At 42.7% G+C, this 24,817-nt stretch overlaps 1 protein-coding gene across 2 annotated transcripts in view; it reads left to right on the top strand.

Annotated features, from left to right (window-relative positions):
• Positions 1-24,817, top strand: part of LOC128744392 (1-phosphatidylinositol 4,5-bisphosphate phosphodiesterase) — a 185,127-nt gene that overhangs the window by 41,498 nt on the left and 118,812 nt on the right. For both annotated transcript variants that reach the window (XR_008412387.1, XM_053841375.1), the window contains exons 2-3: positions 18,327-18,530; positions 18,590-18,649. Coding sequence is in view for 1 of the 2 variants with exons in the window: in XM_053841375.1 (XP_053697350.1) it covers positions 18,360-18,530; positions 18,590-18,649 (231 nt within the window). In the remaining variant the exon portion in view is untranslated. The remainder of the gene's footprint in view (positions 1-18,326; positions 18,531-18,589; positions 18,650-24,817) is intronic.

Raw genomic sequence — 24,817 nt, 5'->3', positions numbered from 1 at the left:
ACCTACATGCCAAATTTGGTTCCATTTGCTGGATTAGCTCTCGAGTTATAAGGAAATTTGTATTTCGTTTGTATAGGAGCCCCCCCCCCCCACTTAAAGTGGGGAGGGGTCCCAATTCATCATAGAAAAAAATTTTGTCTCCAAAAACACACACATGCCAAATTTGGTTCCATTTGCTTGATTAGTTCTCGAGTTATGAGGAAATTTGTACAGGAGCCCCCCCTCTTAAAGTGAGGAGGGGTCCTAATTCAACATAGAAAATTTTCTTGCCCTCGAAAACTTTCACATGCCAAATTTGGTTCCATTTGCTTGATTAGTTCTCGAGTTATGAGGAAATTTGTATGGAAACCCCCCCTCTTAAAGGGGAGAGGAGTTATAATTCCCCTTATAAAGAGGGGAGGGGTCTCAAATTACCCTAGAATAAATTCTTGTCACCGAAAACACCCACATGCCAAATTTGGTTCTATTTGCTTGATTAGTTCTCGAGTTATGCAGAAATTTGTGTTTCATTTGTATGGGAGCCCCCCCTCTTAGTGGGGGGAGGGGTCTCTAACCATCACTAAAACCTTTCCTGGCCCCAAAAACCTCTACATGCAAATTTTCACGCCGATTGGTTCAGTAGTTTTTGATTCTATAAGGAACACAGGACAGACAGACAGACAGACAGACAGAAATCCTTCTTTATAGGTATAGATTAAATTTACAAAAAGGTGTATTTGTGATCTTAATTTTCGTAATTACTAACTACAATAAAACTTTCGAATATCCAGGTTAGTTTCAAATAAATGGTGTTTACATAACGAATATCGTTTCGTACGGCAATTTAGCATCGTTTGTGTTTGTGCCTCGTTTGTTGCATTATTCCACATCGAAACCTCGCGTAGTTTTCGACAAATTATATTTCAATGAAGTTGGATCTTTATCTAGCTCCCCCTTTTACTAACAACAATTCCTTTCCCGAAATGCTTGTACAGATGCAGAGGACTCCCTGGTCTTTAGTAGCAACAAGTATTGGACTAACATGCCTTCCCATCCTACCAGGACCCGCATTCGAACGTGGCCGGCGTCGGTATTGATCAGCATGCAGGGACCTGATAAGGTTGCACAATGAGGAACAGTGTGTTATCCCAAGCATACTTTTTCCAGCCATCATTTTGCAATTTTCATCGGCCCTGTCGGTCAATAACGGAGTAGCAGCACACGGACGGTATCCTACGCTTATGCTTATTAAAGCCTATGAGTGCTACATTCGTTTTAGTATTGTTATATAGCGGCAAATATTATATAATATTTCAATTTGCCCGCAGTAAAGTATTTGTCGTATACAAGTAGTGATGTCAATGATGAGGCTCAATCTGATCGCTCCTATGTTCTTAATCGCTGAAAGTGATTTTTCCATCCCTGATATCAGGTGCTAACAGTGGTATTAAAAAGTAACGTAAGTGTTACAAGTTTTTTTATGGTTCTGTGTAATAAACTTAATAACCGATAGTGCATTTTCTTATTTCTTAAAATTGTAAATTTTAAGGCTATTCCTTCTTGATTGCATCACTTGCGACCAATTCATTCATGAAAAACCGTGAATTTTGATTTGCTTTTCCCTCATTCTAATGAAAAAATTCTCAGCTAGAAAAGAATTGCCTGAGAATTTGGGTTTTAGAAATACCTTTAAGAGTGTTTCAAACCGAATCAGTACTTTTATCGATGAATAGCAACACTGCTTGTAACTTTTGAATGAAACTTTAAGATAGCAGAAAATAAAACAGGGATCTAGACAATAACACTTTTCGAAAAAGTGTAAAAGCGCATGAATCGGTTCCATCATCTCAGAGAAACAGTCAACTAAAAAAAACATCCTTTGACGGTTAGGTTCACCTTTTCGGTCAAGTGGATGTAGCAAACGACTGTTTTGCTTTTACTTATCCGACGTTTCGGCGATTTATTTCTTGTTTTTCTAAGGATTCTGGAATTGTACAGTGATTTAGGTGGTTTTTCTAGCTGTAACTTAAGATGGAATTTACAAAAGCTTAATGGTTTTTTTGTCATATCTGGGTGTAATATTCCTATTGTGCAACCTAATAACATGACGTCTACTTTGTATTTTTTTAAGGAACTGGGGTTAACTTTCTGTCGCTGTGTTGTTTGAGAACTTTACTTACTGTTTTTCTTGAATTTGAATTTTAAACTGATTTTCCGTTTTTTTTGCACTTAAAATCTGGTCCAGAAATCGGGGTTTTGCAGTTTGTTATACTCACGTTACTCTGCGGATGGTGTGTTACAAATCACTATTACGAACTGACTGTGACGTTTGTGTATCAATAAAAACAGTAAGTAAAGTTCTCAAACAAGACAGCGACAGAAAGTTAACCCAAGCTTCTTAAAAATAGACAAAATAGACGCCATGTTATTAGGTTGCACAATAGGAATACTCACGCAGATATGACAAAAAACGATTGAGTTTTTGTAAGTTCCGCAAAAAGTTACAGCTAGAAGACCACCTAAATCATTGTACAATTCTAAAATCCTTAGAAAAAGACGAATTACATCGCCACACACACACACACACACACACACACACACACACACACACACACACACACACACACACACACACACACACACACACACACACACACACACACACACACACACACACACACACACACACACACACACACACACACACACACACACACACACACACACACACACACACACACACACACACACACACACACACACACACACACACACACACACACACACACACACACACACACACACACACACACACACACACACACACACACACATGCGCGCGCGCGCGCAGATAAAGCAATTCTTTTATGGTTGTTTATATTACCAAAATAAAACTGGGTGGCTGCGACACACCTCTTCTAAAATTTAATGCGCCAATGCTGCACAACAACGGAAACTGCTGAAAATTTATTATATATTCTTTCGGATACTTTATTAGGGGCGCTATAAATCGAATCGATTAGGACGATCTGTCAGTAAATCCTTTTCCTTTTCTGGTCATGGCTACTCCTGCTGTCAGCAGAGCGTAATAAACCTACTTGAGCTTATGACCTAACTCTTCAAGAGGTTTAAAAAATCTTCTGAAGAGTGGGCCTCTTGGTGTGGAAGGAAGCGCTCAACTGAAAGTTTTAGTGGAGCTCACAGTTTCATGAGTGGTTTTATGAAATTGGTCATGACAACCACTAGAGGAACGTAATAAAACTTTACTTTTTCTTGCTTCCGTGCTACCGTTAGAGCACCACAATACGAAAATTGATGGATAAGACACAAACACGTATCGCTCTTACAACATTTAAGGATAATTGCCGCTTGGGCCCACTGGACCTCCTTTCCATTTTCGACTTTCCAAGTGACTCCTGTACCTTTATACTATTCAGGGTTTTTTTTTGTGTGTGTGGATATTATCACTACGACCAGCATTTTGATCTATTGTGATCTTATCCAGGTGTTGTTCCGCACTTCGTTGTTATCACAAAGCGACAACAGCGAGCGAACTGCTTATTATCCGTGCTTAAAGTGTCGGTATGTTTTGTTACCCCTTTTTCCCTCTACGCTTCTTACTACTTTTCAACCAATCTAGCTCTAGAGCCAGGAAATGCGGAGACTAGTTATAATTTGTCCTTGAACAAGAGGCTTCATTCGAACCTCGAGCAAGTATCATTCTTATAACCAGTCCCGGCTAAAGGCTTCATGGTCGGTAAAGCAGAGTTCAGCACAGAATGAGGGTGGGTATGTGTGTATGTATGTGTTGCTTAACTACTTATGCATTACCAATCTCATTCCTAGAACCAGAAAGCGGAACAAGCTATAATTTGCCCTTGAACAAGAGGCCTCATTCGCACCTCAAGCAAGTACCACTCTTATAACTTGCCCTGGCTAGAGGCTTTCATTGTTAGTAGATGCAAAATGGTCAGGGGTTAGACAAAATGATCGAGACAGGCAAAATTTTGACGAAAGTCAAACGGTCATGACTTCTACAAAATTCGACGGGGAATATTCCAATATTCACAGTACCCAGTAAACGCCGGAGACATTTCGGAGGTATGTCAAAAACTGTTTTTTTTCATCGCTTGCATCTTTTTCTGTGCTGGTAATTTAATAATATTCATATTTTGACCCAAAACTAGACTTCATTTCCGGTCGATTGATGAAAAGAGAATAGAAATCGATCGTGTTCGTTGAAAGTAGTTTGATCTTCGGCGAAGAATCTCCTTCAAAACTCATCTGTTATTTCGTGCGATCTGGGGGTTTGAAGCACTTAACACTGGACCTTTTAAACAGTTTAGACTAGTCACTCCCAGCTTCCCCCCAAGTGTAACGCTGCTGGCTCTAGAAAGTATTTCATCATTTGTCTAGTTCTTTCCTCAGTATCTTTCCAACCTTAAGATTGATACGAATTGATACGATACCATGATGAAGAACGATACATCGAATTCCTTCGGCGATTGTTTCTATGATCCGTCGGCTATCCGTCGAACAAATGGAAAAGTGTAAACCGTTCATTTCGATTTACTAAGGAAGTCGGGCTCAATGAACCAGCGAGTTGTTGGGGATGGGTCTAGTACTATCATTTGCTGGAGTTAGTCACGTGGAAATCTGCTTCTATCCGGTCAACTCGATTGCTTCTAGTATCTCGCAAGACAGTCGTCGACGATGACTTCATTCCACAGAGTTACGTCACGAAAATCCGCATAGAAAAGCTTTCGGGAAATCTTCTGTGCTAGCGGTGTGGCAATTGCCAAGCTTGTACCTATCAGCACTGCTAGCAATTGCAGACGTGATACAGATGCGTACCTCAAGCGAGTGATTTCGACTTTTGTCCCTACCAACGCAATGTGAAAGTCAATACATGTTTGTATGCTTCGCCATAACTCCGGAACACCTGGAACGATTTCCACCAAACTTATCATACGTGTTTCTCAACATAACAGAATGAACATAATAGGAATGACAACAATGGTTATTCGCATCCAGTTAACTGATGTGCCAGTTTTCTGGAATTATCGAAACATAGTTGCTTTATGAAACTTGTATAATTTCGACGAAGCAATAGTGAGAAAGGACAGCATACGCTTCGACGACCGAGCTTCAGATGTTTAGCTTTACTAAGATAATTTTGAATTCCAAGCAAGAACGAACACTCACTAAAATTGATCATAAAAATTGAATTAAACAATTAATTTTTGGCGATTGAAATGGTCATGCTAACCGTCGAAAATATACGCCGGCAGGAAACTTAAACCGCTCCTGTTAGACAACTTTCAGGTGCCGCTAATCACTCAATATAATACAATGTTCCCACGGCAGTAAGCAAACAAAATCAATTTGAAATAAAAACAAAATTGTTTGCATTTCTTTTTTTTGTACATTTTTCTTCGCATTCTCTAAACAAAACAACACCGTCGTCCCCCGGAGGGGTTAAAAGATGTTTCGAAAATTTGTCTTACCTAGCTAAGCTAGCGAGCAGGCAAGCAAGCAACTGACGAAACAATGAAGGAAAGCAAAAAAAAAAGGTTTTTCGAAGACCGCATCGCTCTGTAGCATAACAATCAACGAAATTAATCACTTTACGGGGCCCACTTTGGCGAGGGATGGCGGCGGCGCACGTGTCGGTGAATCGTCAGCTGTTGGTCTCGGTGGGGTTCAGCCCCAAAAGCCCAAAGAAGGTGCCTCGTCGAAGGTAGACTGTGAACAAGGGGAGGGGCGAGGGGAAGCACAAGTGGAGTGGCAGGCTTCTTTCGGGATCCTTTTGTGATAATTACGCTCTAAAAGCTCAATTTGGTGTATAGCATGATGCCGTACCATTATTGGCATGAATAGACAGCTGCCGCCACCACCGAAGGACCGAGGCGAGGGTGAAAGCAATTTTCTCCTGCCTTTTCGTTTGACGTTCCGTGTAAAAGTCAACTGAAATCACCTATCACGTTGTAATAATAGTGCTTTTCTATTTATTTATTTTTTTGTTATCCTGAACTCTGACGTCAGACAGTGCTGCGTCTTTTCGCTTCTTCAGTCGACGTTCGGCCCAATGTTGTATAGTTTAACTACGGCGTAAATGTCGGTTGGCATGAAGATTCTGCTGTGATTTGAGGTAGAAGCTATGATAAGAACTCGAGTAGGGGGGAAACAAATGCTGCATTACTTTCGAATAATTGAGTTTAAAACTTGAATGTATTTATACCGTTTACACGTTGTAGTCTGTAAATACCAGCAATTTCCGTAAATAAATGGTATGGAAAGAAACAATTGGATTTGCAACGCATTTTCAAACTTTGAGAACCAAATGGAAGATCGTACCTATATAAAACCTCAAGTAGTTCTTCTATTTTGAAATATTGCCCCAACATAGGGGATCATTCAATTTTGCCTCTAACGCTGCAGCTACAAAAGCTAAATCACTGGTAAGATTTGCTGCTGACGTTCGGCTCAACTTAACGGCGTCATCATCACGCCACGACCACGAGGGCAAATCCGCAGAAGGACACAAAACAGGAGAACAAGTTAACTTACCTAATAAACCATCAACGCGCGTGGTAGTGCACGTTTTCTCGCTCTTTTACGACGCGTTTTCCTCGTGCGCCTCGGGTGGGCAGGTTGGAAAATGTGTGTCTGTAGTACGTACGTACGTACACTGCAGAAAACAAACAGCCAACAAGCCAACCATCTACGGGCCGACAAAAGCCAGCGACAAGTTCCTCTACCGTGCCAGACTGATTCCTGCCTTTGACGCAGTAAAAAGTCCTTTCAGTCGTCCCTTAGATCCGTCGGCATCGCGTCGTCGTCGTCGTCGTCGTCGTCGTTGGTGGTTGTCCTTCGCGTAAAAAAAAGTAACAGAGAACCAAACCGGATCTCCCGTTGCCTGCGTCGTGTACTTATTGTTGTTATTGTTGTTGGTCATAATATTACTGTTTATTTGGCTCTTGCCAAAGAGGACCCTGCGGAACCACTAGACTGGGCTTCCCGGTCGCTCGCGGCGGTTTGCGTGATTCTTGCTCCTTACACCGGACCAGAGTGGCAGCCAGCGGTTCCGTGCGGATTGAATTGCGTGGGAGAGCCTTACCGATAGTGAAGATCATAAATTCCGAACTGGATTACGGTCAGCTTCATTTGCGGGTGAAGTCGAAGGTAAATGTAATTGTGTTTCAATGTCGACTTTTTATTGGCAAGTCAAGCATATAAATAGGTTTCAGCAGAATGATTGTACAACACTGTTCTATTTCAAGGGTTACTTAGTGAGTCGGTTTGAGGGCTAAGGTGTATAAACCTTTTAGCTGAGCAAAATACCAACGTCATGAGCCTGTAGATACACTGCCAGGTGTATCGGAAAGTTATAAATAGGAGTGCAGTTCGAAGGTTCGGTTTTTAGGACACTACTTCAAGCGTGGTCGGACAACCAAATTACAGACAATCTATCGTTTCATTGTCCTAGCGTGCAATGAACTAACAAAAAGGTTGCTGGAAGCTTAATGATAATCCCTTTAACAGTTTCTAAAGCTGGTTTCAAATGACCGACGTAGATGCAGGTGCGTAACTGCCTACGACTTGTCTGCAAAGCATTGTGTTATGTGATAGAACGTAAAAGTACTAAATGATTAATATAGGTTTCCATTTAGTGCGTGTACAACCGTGGGTGCGTTGGAGCTAGTTTTGTGAACCGTGTTGAACTAGTCGGTGTCAGTTCGATATTTTATTTCTGTGACAAATCCCAGAATTTATGAAACCGATTTTCAAATTGCCACTCTGCTCGACCGAAATCGCCTTCCGTTTCGCACGTTTTATCCATATCTGAATTTGAATTAAAGTTTAGGGGTTGTTTAGCAATAACAAACGTAATATGATGAACTAAATTAGAATAGAACGAACGCAAAACTGAATGTTTCGCAAAGGCCAAATAATCTCGATCGAATTGACCATACAATAAATACTCTTACGGAAACTATCTCGACTTGGCGCTTTCCAACAAATGTTCAAATAGCTAAACTCGTTGCTCAATGGTAGAGTAATTCGTGTAATATTCGGGCCATTAAGCCTGGAGTTCCTCAAGGCAGTAACATGGGAATGATTTTCTTGCTGGTCTTAACGAATATTGCATTACTGGTGGGTATTGACTGCAATTTCTAGCACTCGTATCCATTCAACTCGGTCTTGGGCCACTCGTCGCCAATTTCCTAGTCGTCTCAGAAGTCGCAAATCGCTTTCGACCTGGTCGAGCCATCGTGCACGTTGGGCCCCCCTGTTCCTGGTGCCGGTGGGGTTGTTGAAGAGGACTATTTTCGTCGCACTGTCGTCCGGCATCCTTACGACGTGTCCGGCCCACCGTAGCCTGCTAACTTTCGCTAGATGTACGATGGGAGTCTCCCCAAGCAGTGTCTGTAGCTCGTGATTCATACGCCTCCGCCAATCTCCGCTTTCAGTTTGTACTCGTCCACAGCATTTTCGGCTCGAACACGGTAAGAGCGCGTATGTCCTCCGTGAGCAGCGTCACGGCTTCAAGTCTATAAAGAACTACCGGTCTAAGAAGGGTTTTGTACATTGTTGGCTTCGTGCGGCGGCGTATGCTTCTGGATCGTAGCGTTTTACGAAGGGCAAAGTAGTCCCGATTTTCCGCTGGGAGGCGCCGCTGGATCTCCTTACTAGTGGTGTTCTCCTCCTCTAGTTTGTCGCCGTCAACGGTTACCATCCGTGGGAGATGCACGTTTGTTTCCTTTGAGCCTCTTCCTTTCATGTACTTGGTTTTATACGCATTTATTTTCAGCCCAATTCTCCTAGACTCCGCGTTCAGTATGGCGTAGATTGCCTCCGCCGTCGCAAAGTTCCTGGCTATGATATCAAAGTCATTTGCAAAACCTTTAAGTTGGCTACCCTTGGTAAAATTCGTGCCTCTCGTTTCGATGCCCGCTCGTCGGATCACCTCCGTCACCTTGTCTCAACTCTCGCCGCATCTCGAAGGAACTCGAGAGTGTCCCAGAGATGGTTACGAAACACATAACTCGATCCAATATAGCTCTGATCAGTCGCGTCAGTTTGTCCGGAAAACCGTGTTCGTACATTATCTGCCATAGCTTGTCTCGATCGACTGTATCGTATGCTGCTTTGAAATCAATAAAGATGTGATGCGTGGGCACGTTGTACTCCCGACATTTCTGCAAGATCTGTCGGATAGTAAAAATTTGGTCCGCAGTTGCGCGAGCCCCCATGAAACTCGCCTGATAATTCCCTACGAAACCTTGTGCTATCGGTGACAGCCGGCGTAACAGGATCTGGGAGAGTACCTTGAAGGCGGCGTAATCTACACTACCGATGGTATAGAATGGACCAAGTAGCATTTCAACGAATTTTGTTGTAAAGTAGGACTATCTGCCTTAAATTTAAATCAAACGATAATTTCGAGAAGCCCAAGATTTGACTACTTGAATTTGGCTTTCAACTGCCGTCTTTTGAAACAATCATTTGAAATAATTGTTTCAATTAATTGTTTCGACAGCTTGTTTCGGCAGCTGGTTCCAAGGCATTTAGATGATAGGCATAATGGACAATATGCATAATGGACGTTAGGCATAATTTACAAAACTTCACTTTTCTATAAATACGCACTTGAGCTAATCATCGCTCCTTCACTATATAATGAGAACCGGGGCCGCCCATTTAACATAAATTCATTTTGCATAATGCGGTTTAGTATAACGTCGTTTGCTATAAAAACGGACGATCTAGAAGAACATTTTTTTTATTAATATTTTTTAATGTGGTTTTAACCAATTGGTCATTCACTACGCAGAACAACATTTGACGTAACGACCTTTTGGCATAATTTAGTAAAAAATATTTATATCTTTTCGTAGATGACTCAGGCCAAGACAACCATATTGGCCACGAGTCGCCGTCGGAAGTGTCGGCCACTGCCAGGAGGCAACCCTCCCCCGCAGAAATTACATCGGTCTAGGGTTGTTCACTTTCGCTAGGTCTGCCGACTCTTGTTAGTTTTCTTTAACCCTCGTATCGACTCACCGGGCTGATACCGAATGGCCGAATAACAAATAGCCGAAATCCAAATGGCCGAATTTGAACAAGTGTCACAGGAGGCCGAAATTGTATTTAATCGAATCACGAAAGGCCAAATCTTCGCAGAATCTTGCGGAAAACTACTTTCTCGAATAATATTGATAAAATAATGTTTTAAAGATTAATGTTAAGCTGGTAAAGCTATCATCACGATAATTGAAAGTTATTTATGTAAAATTCTGTCATCTTAGGCTCAGAAAACTAAGACACACACACTCTGCATCTTATTTCTTATTTTCGTATTTATTTCTAGTACAAACAATAAAGTATAGCAGTCCCCCGAAAAAGACAGTGTGTGGTGCTAAACGACCACTGCATTTTCTTAAGGTCCAGACACAATGCATACGGATTTTACCACGTTGCGGAAATTTGACAGAAAACCCATGGAACAACTGTCAAATTGCCGCAACGTAGTAAAATCCGTATGCATTGTGTCTGGGCCTTTAGTTTCCTTTTATTCAATTTAGTTGATTTTTGGTAGTTGGCAAACATATAACGAGCACTTAGAATATTCCAAAAATCGGTTTTGTTGTTCGATGATAGCAGCTGAGAAATCGTGGGAAGGGGGGCACAGTGGGACCATTTTGGAAAAAGGCGGTTAAAAGTCTTTTCTCGCTTTTTTTGACGTTTTTGAGCTTAGGTGTCTTCGGAGAAGTTTCTTAAAAAAATATTCTGCATCTGTTGACATTTTCATACAATTCGATATTAAGGGGATAACACATTTGAAAAGAATAACTCTTTATAGGAACTAGATAGCATGTTCATATGTTCGACGAAGTTGTAGATCTTTGAATTTCATTAAACTTTGCTGAAGATACTAAGTATCTGCATCATATGGTTTGCGAGATATAATTGACTTTCTGTCATGACCCCCTTAAAATCAGTTTATTATACTTTTTGTACACAAAACCTCATCTAAGAGGTTTGATATGTTCTACAAACTTATTGATACTATCAAAATATGTAACTTTCTAGAAGGTGTAAATATCGTATGTTGCTTCATCCTCTTCATCACTATTCGGAGATACCTGATCTTCTCTGATCTCTGTCAATCCCGGATCTCAATCAAGGTCCCGGAATCTCGAAAAACACTCTTTTATTGCCACAAGGATTTTTCAAGAAAGTCTGAAGATCCACGGTATTCCTGAGAACTTGCTAGACCAACATTTTGCAATTTCTCATGTAGAATCAAAAGTAAAATTACATCATTAGAAATACCGTATGCCATGCAAAAACCTTTTGTGCTTTTGGAAAGAACATTTGCAAAAAGAAACATAAAAATAATTGCTTTTTGCCATTCATTCCGAGATGCATCGAAGGACCCAAAGGTCTTGGCCAATTTTTATCCACTTCGCCATTGCATAGGCTTTTCTGGAAACGCCACTGTGCACGATAAAAAACAAACAAATTCACTAGTTTTCGAGTGGTCTAAGATCGAACTGCTTGACGGAATCGAGTTGAGTTCAAGTGTTGAGTTACAATAACGGGTGATAACTAAAATTTTGGATTTTTTTCTCAAGCTGCCAAAAAAAAGACAAAGATACATGAAGAAGATCTGATTTACCGAAATTAAAGATACATTATCCATTGTTTAAAAAAATTAGTGTAGATTTGAAAACGGTCCGTAATCGGTTGTTCGACGAAGCTTTCGTTTGACGTCGAAAGAGGAGCATTGTACGGCCGTCATGTCAACTTTGCGAATGCATCTCTTGATTCTACCAATCAACTGTTTGCATTTCGTGGCTCTCCATTTTTGTACACTAAGGAACTCAAAATCCCGAAGAAATCTTCGATTGGGCGCATTGAGACAGATTTTTCGGGTCGTGGTTATTGGTAAAAAATGGGACCGAATGGGTATTCAGGAACGATTGTGTTTTTTTGGCGTAATGCGATGATGCTCTATCCGGCCAAAACACGTATTGTCCATCTGCATGATGTTTTTGTAGAAACGGGATCAAAATATTCTTCAAAGATTCGTCTGGGGCATATTAATTGATAGCCAAACCAAAGGGCTTGTTCTTGAAAAAACGAGAAAGAGAACGATGGCTGCGTCCATAATTTTGGCTGGTCTTCTACTACCTTGCTTGCGAATACTTGTTGGGCATCTTAGGATAATGGTAAACAGTCGAAGCCGCAACATAATTGCTTTTTGAATGTTGTACCGTATACTTTTGCCGAGATTTCTGTTGCAGTTCGTAGAAGTGTACAACGCGCTCCCGAAATGCTTCTTGTTTCGACACCATTTTTAGCAAAACTGGACAAGCATAAACAAAACAAAAAATATTAACAAAAAGAGGAGAGAGAAAGCTAACACATACATACTCTCATTTCTCTCTGATCTCGCTTGTTGTTGAGCATAAGGGCCGCGAAAAAATTCCAACATTTTAGTTGCCACCCGTTATTAACATAGACCAACCGAGCAAAGTGTCACTCGACTCGACATGCATCATACAAAGAGCCCCTAATTTTTATGATACATAAGAGCTTGTAGAAATGTAGAAATAAGTTATTTTTATTATTATTCTTTATTATAGAGGTTTGCGGCCTGCGGCTGGTTCGCCTTTTCAGAGAAATAAATTGACATTTTGTAGAAATATCGTATAATGTCTCGTAAAGCGCGTAGAGTCAAGATCAAGAATTCAAGGACGGTGCAAGAGTTATATGCAACGGACTAATCAAGTATACAATCAGAACATTCGAAACTTTCAAGGCAATTGGCATTATCAGTTTTTGCGTTGAATACAAACTAATCCAAACAAGTAATTTTATTCTTACTTTCTCTAATCAATAAAAAAAATTCTTACTAGAACAAAATGCTATATTTCCACCGACCAACATGGAGTTAAGCTTAATCAAACCGTAACCCAAGTAACAACGGTAGCTGAGTTGCAAGAGCAATGGCTGTTTACGGGTTGGTTTAAGGCGATCGAAGCTGCATAAACTAAGCACTTAAATGATGTTTAAATAAGCGATGTTTAAGTTATTTTAAGTTTTTCAAACCGGTTCTATCCCAAAAGCTGATAAACAAGCTTAATAGCGGATTTTTCTGCTAAACAATCTGCTTTTAAACAGCCACAAACATAAAACAGCTGCTTAAAGGTGTTAAAGTGTAGAGTGGAAGCTTTCATTAGGCTCACAGCTTTCAAACTACTCTAAGGCTGCTTAAGGCTTTGTACAGTGCCTTTACAAACTTCTATCAAGTTTTCTTTCGGCTCACACAGCACACATACTGTCAGATCATAGAATTTCGCAATTCGGCTGACGGTAAAAGTTTGTCAGTTATCGACATTATCGACTGCTTCACGCTAGGCTGGCTAGGCTTCCGGTGTAAAGATATTCTCACTGTCTGTTCTGCAGATGCAAATGGGGCGGATCATACGGTGAGTGCTTATGGATCAAAAGATGGCGGGTTCAATTCCCGGAAAAAAGACATGCATTTATTATTAGCTAGCTTATTTATACGAATTAAAGTTATTCGATATTAAAAATATAGCGTTCGACAATGCAAAATAAAAATGACGCGTTCCATTTTTTTTAAATTTAAAAATAGATTTTTTTGGCTGCATTAAGGTTGATGAGGCGTTGATTAAGCGACTTGAAAAGTAGATTGCAAAACTTTTTCTCGTTCTAAAAATAGAATTAACAGCATTGCGCAAATTGGCTATTTAAAAACACGCAAAAGCCTCTATTAAGCTTCATTGCAACTTTCGAAAGCAGCCATTAATTAGCCTGAAGCTTGATAAAATCACCAGATTTAGATGTTTAAGAGCTGAAAAAAGGTTTTCATTTCTACACCTAAACTCTAGATCAGCCACAGGTTGAATAAAATCAACTATAAAAGCGTTTGATCAGCCTAAAATTGTTACTTGGGAAGCACGACCTCTATGGTATTCAAAACAACCTGTATATTTTACGTGGAACAAAAGTTACAAATTGATGTTATTTGTATTAAATTTAAAGCTACCGGAGGAATGGATGGAAGAATTTTTTTGTTTTATCCACAAAACGGGCGATCAGCTCGACTGCTGAAACTATCGCGGCATAACCCTCCCAGATCCTATTATGCCGGCTGTAACCGATTGCACAAAGTTTCGTAGGCAGTTATCAGGTGGGCTTCATGGGAGCTTTTTACCGTCCGACAGATCTTGCAGAAATGCTCACATCTTTATTGGGTTTAAAGCAGCGTACGATACAGTCGATCTAGGCCAGCTATGGTAGATAGCTATAAATCATAATGCTGCAAATTTGGTGTGTATGTTCCTTTATCGAAGACTCACGTGCACTTACCGTAGTGGAACGAAAGGTGTTGCGGACTATTTTTGGAGGAGTACAAATCTGTTCTCTTCAGGAACCCCATCGGCACCAGCCCAATGTGCTAGATGGCTCGAGCAAGTTGAAGCCGAATTGCGTGTGTCGAAACGCTCAAGGAATTGGCGACGAATAGCCCAGGACCGAGTACAGGTCTTCACATTTGATCAGCGTGGAAAGGTTCAGCAAGGAGTGTATGTGGTAAAGATTTTTAATGGCGAAATCGACTCACCGAGCATCCTGCCTCTTTGGAAGTTTTGTACGTTGCAACGCTGCTTATACGATACCTAACAACTGCAAACAAGATTTCATCGACCCAAATTTGGTTTCTGTTAACAAATAACAAAATAACAAAAATTTACCTGAAGTGTTAAATAATGCAATCCTTGTCAGGTAAATCTTTCAAATAAACAAATATGTTTTGCAGCATAAATAGAGCATAAAATGTATATAAAAAACTAGTAACTTATATTTCACCCATCCAATGAACAATTAAACAATTCTTGCACGAAATCAATGAAACATGATCCCGAGGATGAAAAACAAATATATCTTGTACTGGAAAATCTTTACTGCACAATTTGAGGAACCAAGAAACCAAACATAAAAAGTTGAGTAGAGAAGTGTATGCACTCAGCTTCTTCCGAAAAGATGCTTCAACCTTCAACCGTCGTTAACTTCTTCCCAGACATGCTGATGAGCGTTTCGGGGGAAGAACAAATCCCTTGGGTCGGAGCAACTTTGGAGCTGAAGGCCCTTACTTGGCTCGATTGGCTGGGAAATTAGTTCTGATGTGAGTTGATAATGTTGCATGATTAGAATCATGCCGAATCGTGCGATTTTCGACAAAATTGGGAATAATGCTCTCGTGCAAATCAACAACCCGCCGCCGTCGCCTGTCAGTTGGTTGGCAAAGTTGTTCGGATTTGCGCAGCGAGAAACTTTGTTAGCCGAAACGGTGCTTAGCTTTCCCCCGGCATGTGTGAGGGATGATGCCATGTGAGGGAAAATGAGAAAAGTTTCTCGAGTTACACTCGATTCAACCGACAACAGTTTGACGACGACGACGACAACGACGACGACGGATTCAAATCGTCGTTAGTCTGTCGCCTCGCCATCTCCCGGGCGGGTGCACTTTCACATCATCGCTGAAGATGACAGGACCGTCGTCCTCGTCCTGTAGGTCGACATTGCCGAAGACGGGCGGAATGTGCACTCACGGGTGATATTGATGTGTCAAACCGTCGGACAAATTTCGGGTCGCTTGGGTAGCTTGCAATTGCGGGCGAATGTCGAATGACAGATCGACGACGTGGTGCACAGATTTTCCGGCTGTACAGATTTAGCAGTCCAAAGCGTTTTTTTTTGTTCGTTTTCTCCGAAAACATGGAAACGAAGAGCAGATTGTAATTACTCGTTTAAATTACTTTTGTTGCCGCAGAATTGGAAGTGAACTATTGCTTAGTGGTACCGTAGTTTTCCTGGAAACTTACCGATAGACGTCATCAAACTTTGTTTAATTGGAAAAAGTTTACAAATTCGCCGGTTTCAATGTGACTTGGTAGCTTTGGCTCGTTTCATATTGATTATTTATTAAGGTAAAACATTGAACTGACCTCTACTTGAGGAGGCACCTTCTCTGCCGCAACGCCCAGGTAGCAGGAAAAACTCCCATTCCATAAAGTATCATTAGGGCCAAAAATGTAATAATAATGGTCCACGATGGCGCTAATTTCAGTCGATAAGCAGATCCGGCTGGCACACGTTCGTGCCACTATCTCTGTTGCTGCCACCTGCGCTGGATCATCCTTCCAATAGTCGAGTCGTGTAGTAACAGCTGTCCGATCAATTGATGAGGGTTGTTTTCGGAAGTTTTATTATTTTCCGTCGTCGTCGCTGCTGCTGCTGCTGTTGTATTCGCCTTCATTTTTATTCCCACACTTGTTGTAGGAGCTAAACGGTGCCGTGGAAAGCAGTTTGGTGCAATTGATGCCAACACAGAGTTGACTGCTGGACAATTAGACACACATACATACCCACACACACACACATACACATACAGAAGCGATTCACCGCAAACTTATTGACGCTATCTATGGGGAAATAAATTTTTCACAGCCCTTTTATCACAGCGGGAAGTGATTTAGTACTATAAAATGAGCTTTCCTGCTTGAAGCTTCCCGTCATCGGCGATAGCGCATGTGATTGGCGTTTTTCCACATTATTAAAGTTTGACGTCATTGATACGGAGAAAGGTTCGAAAACGGAAACTACATTTCGGCTGGGCTGCCAACGAGAAAGCTATAATCGGCTGTCGTCCCGAGAAGTTCATTATTCCCTCGTTCTGGCAATGTGCCACTTTCCCGCTGCTGCCAGCAACGATTTGTCAGCAATTCCAACAAACGACCCCCAATTGAAGCACTATTTGTTTAGCGCCGGTACGCATTTGTACCTGTCTGCTTTGCTACCGTAATCGTAAAATTATACCGACATCTAGATAGTGCTAGCCGGCCGCCGATCGACGCCGAAAACAAAAACTAGTTCTGCGCCAATATGGAAAAGCGCCTGTATAGTTTAACTAGCATCCATAAATGCATACCCAAGTGGAAACCGAACGAGAGAAGCAGACTAATTAAAAGCGCAAATAGCACTTGAGAGTGCCAATTTTGCGCTCATATGTCATTGCATGCCATCCGAACCCTGTGGCCGGGGCCCTCTATCCCCTCCCCTCCATCTCCCTCCCACCCCCCACACTGCGGTTCAAACCGTTGACAGCCTGTAGAGTGCGAGTGAATTATTTCATGATTTGTAGGCAGACGATTCTTTCGATCTAATTGGCATGGAGTGGTTTCAAGTTTTTTTTTTCAGTGCGACTGGAATCGAATTTCCCGTTTGTCACCGACACAAAAACACAGACACTGTGCAAGTTTCAAGCAGAAGGTGTGGTTTGTTTTCATTGCCATGCTCTGCTATTCTAATTAAATTGTCTATAATGTCAACTCGGAGCAAACCACAAACGGCAACACAATATGAAAGACATTTATTATGCGATTGAACAAGAAAAAAAAACGAAACTAAAACTACGCGGCATTGGATTGGGGTGTAGCATAATTAACACTGTCGGTCAGCGTTTGCTTCCGATAATCCCCTTCTGCTTCCTGTGGCGCAGCACAGGTTGCATCGAATCGTAAATCCGCCTCCAAACGGTCTGAGCCATCAAAAACCCCCCAACTGCTGCTGCTTTTTATCCATGCCACGCCGGTACGACGAAATCCCTAATCGAAAATCGATCAGCTGTCCGGCGTTAGGTCGGTTTGGGTTGCAATTCTGAGCACTAGCACTAGCATATTGGCCTCGCAAACCCGGTGTCCCGTGCAGCAAAACGCTTTGAAAAGCACGCTGCACGCCTGTTAGTAATGCACGACACATGCTATAACCAAACGTGACAACCATCAACTGTAATACTTAATTTAATAAACTCGTCGATATTTGATTTATTTAATTACCACGGCCACGGGGAACGGGAGGTTTGACTGGATGGATGGATGAGGTGCACTTGTACGAGCTCTCACCTGAGCCTGGGCTGATTGCTGACCTTGTTCGGTCGACACGGTGCAATCGCGCGCGCATAAAAAACGAACGAACGAACGAACGAACGGATCAACTGCAGTTCGACCGGGCAAATAATGAATGCAACAGTGCTGCCTGCCGACGATGGGTTGAAAATTTTGTGGTTTGGTTTGGAAATGTGATCGGTTGAATCGGCGGATGAAAAACATTTTACACGTGCACCGTTGGCAGTCACGTTCTCACTTTTCGAACAGATAGACAATAGCAGACGGGCAGACAGACAGACAGACAGACAGACACACTTCAATTAATATCGTATCGTATTTTTCTCTCTCTCTCGTCTCCAGATCTCAAAACAGTATTCCCCCGCCCCGTAAGCCATGACCAAAAAGTTCGAATTCAACTGGCAGATTCCAGTTCCGGAGGCGCTGAAAAATGGGTGCGTCTTCGACCGGTGGACCGAGGAGAAGGACAACAACGAATTCGAGCCAGCGTGTATGTTTAAGGTGGACGAATATGGATTCTTCGTGTACTGGAAGAGCGAAGGAAAGGTAGGAATTTCCTGGAATTTAAAAGAAAAAACGCTTATGATTTCGTTTAATCTCCGCAGGAAGGCGACGTGATCGAGCTTTGCCAAGTCAGTGATATTCGCGCTGGAGGGGTGCCGAAGGTAAGTTTTTTAACTTTTTTTGTTAGAACTAAAAGGGCGATTCATTTTTGGCAGCGTAAGAACAAATCACTCAAATTTTTACCGGGAACAAATTTTATATCATATAATACATGTTGTATATTTAATGCCCCCATATTTTACTTGGATTGCTTAGAACACTATTTGAATTACACACAATTTGGCGACAACGAAATGATCTACTTGCTTACATTTCAGCAAGTATGCCGATTGAAGATAAAAAATCCTTTAACCGTCCAATCCCACAGTCCAACAGGTCCTTAACGGTCAGACGACAATCACTGCGCATCAATCTCCCACCATTGACCCAGATAGCTCTGAACTACGATATTGGTCTAGCATTCCGGGGTTATAAGAGTCGCCTTCCAGCATTAGAATCCTTCCATGTAATAATCCATTTCGCTGTACTAACTTTAACCCACGTGATGATTTGTTTGTTTTGAATTGAGAAGTGTCACATTTGCTTTAGACCATAAGGATTCAGGTTGGCAATCCACTCCATCATCCAGCCTTCCGTATTTATGATATCAATAATAATACTATTAATAATATGATATTAAAATGAAATGTGGTTTATATGGGCAAAACTAGAACAATCTCACCAGCAGTCCTTCGTATGTAATAGAGTTGCGTCCTTTGAGGTTATGGATGCTTCTAATACTTAATTTAATTTTTTCATCTGGTATCCATGTGCAGTATTAAAACTCGTTTTGACTAAAGTTTTTACTAAGCAGGAGATGCTTCATAAACTAAACCGAAAAAAATAATTAAAATAACTTATATTAGGCTTACCTATTAGCAAGGCCGTGTGGCTCCGCCGTTTGCCCAAAGCCGCGGTTTTGAGATTAGGCAGCCAGGAACCACCCAGCATCGCACCTCCTAACTTGGCTACTCAATAGAGCATTACCAGGTATGGCCACGTGGGGGCGCTCAGTAGGGGCTTGGGATGGCTAGAGTCTACGGCCTCTGCCTGGTTCTCTACTGAAAATAGTTTTGGCTACTCTTTCATCGGGCATTCTGGCCACGTGTCCAGCCCACCGCAGCCTGCCACATTGCATTACCTTCACTATATCAGCATATTTGTATACTCGTGATTCATGCGTCTGCGCCACACTCCATTTTCCATTTTGCCACCAAGTATAGATCGCAGAATTTTACGCTCAAAAACCCCCAGCACTCCTCCCTTTAGCGTCCATGATTCGTGTCCGTAAAGGGCCACCGGGAGGATTAGTGTTCTGTAGAGCACCAGTTTTGTGCGAATTTGCAAACTACGGGACTTCAGCTGGCTACGTAATACGTAGAAAGCCCGATTCGCGGCTGAAACTCGTCGTTTCACTTCGCGGCTTGCATCGTTATCACATGTCACGAGTGAACCAAGGTATATAAATTCCTCCACTACTTCATATCGTTCGCCATCTAACTCCACCACGGCACCAACACCACTTGGGCTTCAACGTTCCCTACCAGTAACCATGTACTTCGTTTTGGCGGTGTTAATGATAAGTCCCAATCTCGCCGCTTCCTTTTTAAAGGACCTGAAAGCCTCTTCCACTGCTCAACGGTTGATTCCGATGATATCGACGTCATCCACAAAACCAAGAAGCATGTGAGATTTCGTGATGATAGTTACATTCCTTTCCACGTTTGCCGTTCGTAATGCACCTTCCAAGGCAATGTTAAATATCAGGTTAGAAAGTGCATCCCCTTGCTTCAGTCCATCCAACGTCACGAAAGCAGCTGAGGTCTCAGCCGCTATTCTAACGCATGATTTGTATCCGTCCAGCGTTGCATGAATCAGCGTAACTAGTTTTGTCGGAAAACCATGTTCTAGCATTATCTGCCACAGCTCATTTCGTTTAACTGAATCGTGCGCCGCTTTAAAGTCCACAAACAGATGGTGTGTCTGCGAGTTGTACTCCCGGAACTTGTCTAGCAACTGACGCAGGGTAAACATCTGATCCGTCGTGGAGCGACCCTCACGAAAACCAGCTTGGTACTCGCCGACGAAGGACTCCGCTAACGGTCTCAGTCTGCAGAACAGGATACGGGAAAGCACCTTGTAGGCAGAATTGAGCAATGTAATTCCTCGATAGTTTTTACACTCCATTCGATGTCCCTTTTTGAAAATTGGGCAAATGAGGCCATCCAACCACTCCTCCGGCATTTGTTCATCCTCCTAGCTCCTGACAATGATCCGGTGGATTGCTTCGTAGAGCCGCTGGCTCCCCGCTTTTACAAGTTCAGCCGGGATACCGTCCTTCCCAGCAGCTTTACCGTTTTTCAGCTAACTGATTACCTTCTTAACGTCCTCCTGTATTGGTGGCTCCACAGCCTGACCATCGCTTACAATTCCTATCCTGTCCCTGCTGATCTCCGCATTTACCTCTCTATTCAACAGTGTTTGAAAGTGCTCCTTCCACCTGGCTGCTTTCGCCGTTTTGTCGGTAAGCAGGTTGCCAGCACTATCATTGCACATCACAGGCATGGCACAATTCCTGCATCTCACCGTTTTATAGAAACTCCGTGTGTCGTTGCTGGCGTATCGCTCATCTGCGCCAGCGAGCAAGTGCTCTTCGTAGTCGCGTTTCTTTAGACGATGGATTCTCTTTTCCGCAGCTCTAGTCTCTCTGTACCTCTCTCTGTTTTGACGCGTTGTCGCAGTGAGTATGCGACTCCTGGCCTGGTTCTTTTTATCTGTCACTCTCTGGCAACTGGACGGAAGAATTCCTCCCTCCCGACCTGCGCATTTGCATCTCCGATGATGATTTTCACGTCGTGCTTTGGGCACTCTCCGTAGGTCCTCTCAAGCCTGTCGTAAAACTCGTCCTTAGCATAATCGGATTTATCATTTGTCGGTGCGTATAAGTTTATTAGGCTGTAGTTGAAGAATTTGCCCTTAATCCTCAACACGCATATACGGTTATCTACGGTCTCCACCGGATAACTCGTTACTTTAATTTTCCCAACACTACAAAACCGACTCCATGTTCTGCTTTTTTACCGCCACTGTAGTAGATGTGGTACATGAAAGAAGTGCCTGCAATAGGGTCTACTGCATGGAACTTTTTCCGGAATTTGGCCACCGAACTTCCTGAATAGCAGCGATCTCTACTCCGAGTTGATGCAGCTCTCGAGCAAGCAAGCCAGACCGTGCCGGGGTCGCGATACCTACATCCCGTTGATGGGTCTGCCATCTTAGGTATAGCTTGCGAGATACAGCATTTCATATTCAGCCGCCCCTCACCTGGAGAACAGGCGCTCTAGTTCGCACCTCTTAGCTTAGCTGCTTCAGTAAGTACATGAAGCATTTCCGGGTAAGGCCATCGACCGTCATCATTTGACTTAGATCTGCGTGGAGGCGTCAGGTGGGAGCTTGAGAGAGCCAGAGCTATGTTTGACGCTCCTTTCAGGTAACTCTCTCCATTTCATACCCGTGAATTGGAACTATGGATGCCATTTTCCATGTGTCTGGGAATTTTCTTTCCTGGAGCGAGCGGTTAAAAACGACGGCAATCGGTAACGCAAGCCGAAACGGCACAGTTTTTTGGAAAAATTGGAGACATGTCGTCTGTTCCGGGTCCTTTCGTTGAGTCGAGATCTTCCAGGGCGTTCTGAGCTTCGTCTGCAGAAAACTGTATAAGCGGCAGATTGATATTTAGGAACGGTATGTGATACGTGTATGTGGATGTGTATGTGTATGTGGTACGAGTGATGATTTGCTATATACACTCTCAAAAAATGAGGCAAACAGATTGGCTGCTTCCGAGTTGGAGTGAGAAGTTATTTTGTCGAGACTGACGGATGAAGGATCATTATAATCGACTTTCCTTTTCTTAATAAAATCCCAGAAACGCGAAGGATCCTGTTTGACTGAATCCTTTGCAGGCGGTTTCCGTGCGTTGCAGAAAGAACGGCTTTGTACTCTGCCTCGCGTTCACGAAACTTAATTCTATCAAATTCGTTTTTAGTTTGGAAGTATTGGTTCCGCCTTTTACGAAGGTTGTTACGCAGGTTTACTACAATCCGCCAGCACAATGGACTCACATTCTATAGCGTTATTGATTGCGATCAATACTCCACCGCCCCATGAGTGATTGCTGGACAATTCGTTACGTTCACAACGGAATAGAGCGTAGTGAGGAGATATTTCGTTGTCGATATCAGCTCAAAGCCATGTTTCCGTAAAGCCAAGTACATCATACTCACAACTGGACAACAATAATCGTAGTCGAGCAATTTTAGTCCGTAGGTCCCTTACATTCTGATAGTACACAGAAGGAGTGCGATGGAATGTACAGGCTTCTGCACTAGGTGCACCGGGATCCGAAGTAAGGCTGCAAACTGGAGTATCCACAGGGATGATTGCCGCATTAGATGCAACATGATACGACATCAGATTACTAATTAGAGTATCCGTAGGGATGGGTGGTCCGCTATTGGCGTTACTCGTACCAGCCGTAGGTAGTATACTTGCCTGACGTTGCAGGCTAAAAGTCCCCATCACAACTCCCACACACAGGACCGGGACGACTGATGAATGCTGGCTTCAATGACTCGACTGGGTTGGCGGGCTCCGGGATTTTCATCATGCCAACTGCAGTGCATCCCGGTGAGCGATGAATTGACCTCAGAATAAAATTTGGTGATGAAACAGATGATGAGCTGGAACCAGCAGCTTCTGAATTTTGGTCGACTATACATTCAGACACAGCAGCGTGGAACACCCAAATTCGCATTGCAACGCTTTAACGGGAAATTAGCAGTCATTGACTTTTCGTCGGAGAGCCCAATTTGGGAAGCAGTTTTTGGGCCCAAACGCGGTGTTCTGTTTGAAAAAATGTAAATACTGCTTTCTTCTCGTTAATCTGAACACAGCGAATATATTTTCATGCACAGAATTTTTGTTTCAAACTAAAAAAAACTGCATTTGAAATTGGCAGAATCGATAACTGCTAATTTCACCTTAACGATGGGCTGTTGACTAGAAGAATGGGACAAAACTGGAGAGGTGTCAAGGCGACGATGTTGCGTATACTTGCCTGCGATAACCGGTTGGAAAACCCCTTCTCCATACTCAAGTACAGGACTTTTGGTCGCTAGCGGGAATAACTCGACTGTACTGAGGGGATCAGGGGCTTCCAAAGTGCTTGCAGGCGTGCATCCCGATAGCGGCAGATTAGAGGTGAATGGTTTCACAGTGACAGATGATGAATCGTTGGTCGATACAGTGGCGCAGATAGTTTGGTCAGGATCAATGTATCTCGCATTATAATCGTCGTGTGAGCGGCTAGAAGCGAGGAAGCGATTTACGGTATCCAAAATGTTCACGTTTTGGCGAGTGTGGCAGCGAAGTTGGTCAAGTCTGCTAGCCGTGTAGCTGGAAACACGGAACGGATCAACATCTGACGAGGTCAAGGGATAATTATACTTGCCATTGTTGGCAATTTGGAGACCCTCATCGCCACTGCCGCACACAGGACCGGGATAACTGTTGATCGCTGGCTGCAGTAGCTCGACTGAGGCGGAGCAATCAGAGGTCTCCTTATTGGTAAGTACGGTGCATCCCAGAGACCCAGAGACCAATAAACTGAGAGATGATTTTGGGAGACCCGCTCCCCCGCTCCGAACACAGGATCGGGATGGAGGCTCCCCTAGTGGTGGCTATCATGCGTCCCGATGATCGATCCTCGCTCAATTTCTGACATCCAACTCCAGTACCAGAATGATTCAAATGACGAGAAAATTTGTAGCTTGCGGTGTTACCTGTAAAAGCACTTGTGACGAGATGACATCAGAGAGCAAAGGATGGCTTTGGCACTGGCTTAAGTTTCTGCTGGAGATGCATCGTTCAGCTTCCGATTCAACCCAATAACCTTCATCGCGTTTTTTGAGCGGTAATCTTGAAATTCACCGAAATAGACGCTTTCAGGCCGGGTTTGATAGGGTTTGACACTAGATAGGGCAGCTTTTTTATAATCGTCATCCAGACCAACTTTAAAGGAGACAAATTTCAGCAACACTGGGTCTTTTCCTTTCGGGACTAACCTTATCACTTTCATTCTATTGTTTGAGTTAGTCACCTTTCACTTTATAATTTCAGTTTCTTGATTTTTTCGGTGAAATATAGACCAATATTGTCAATGACCGAAG

Source organism: Sabethes cyaneus, chromosome 3, assembly GCF_943734655.1.
Source record: "Sabethes cyaneus chromosome 3, idSabCyanKW18_F2, whole genome shotgun sequence".
Classification (NCBI taxonomy): domain Eukaryota; kingdom Metazoa; phylum Arthropoda; class Insecta; order Diptera; family Culicidae; genus Sabethes; species Sabethes cyaneus.
The sequence above is the reverse complement of the archived record's forward strand: the minus strand, read 5'-3'. Positions and strand labels throughout refer to the sequence as shown.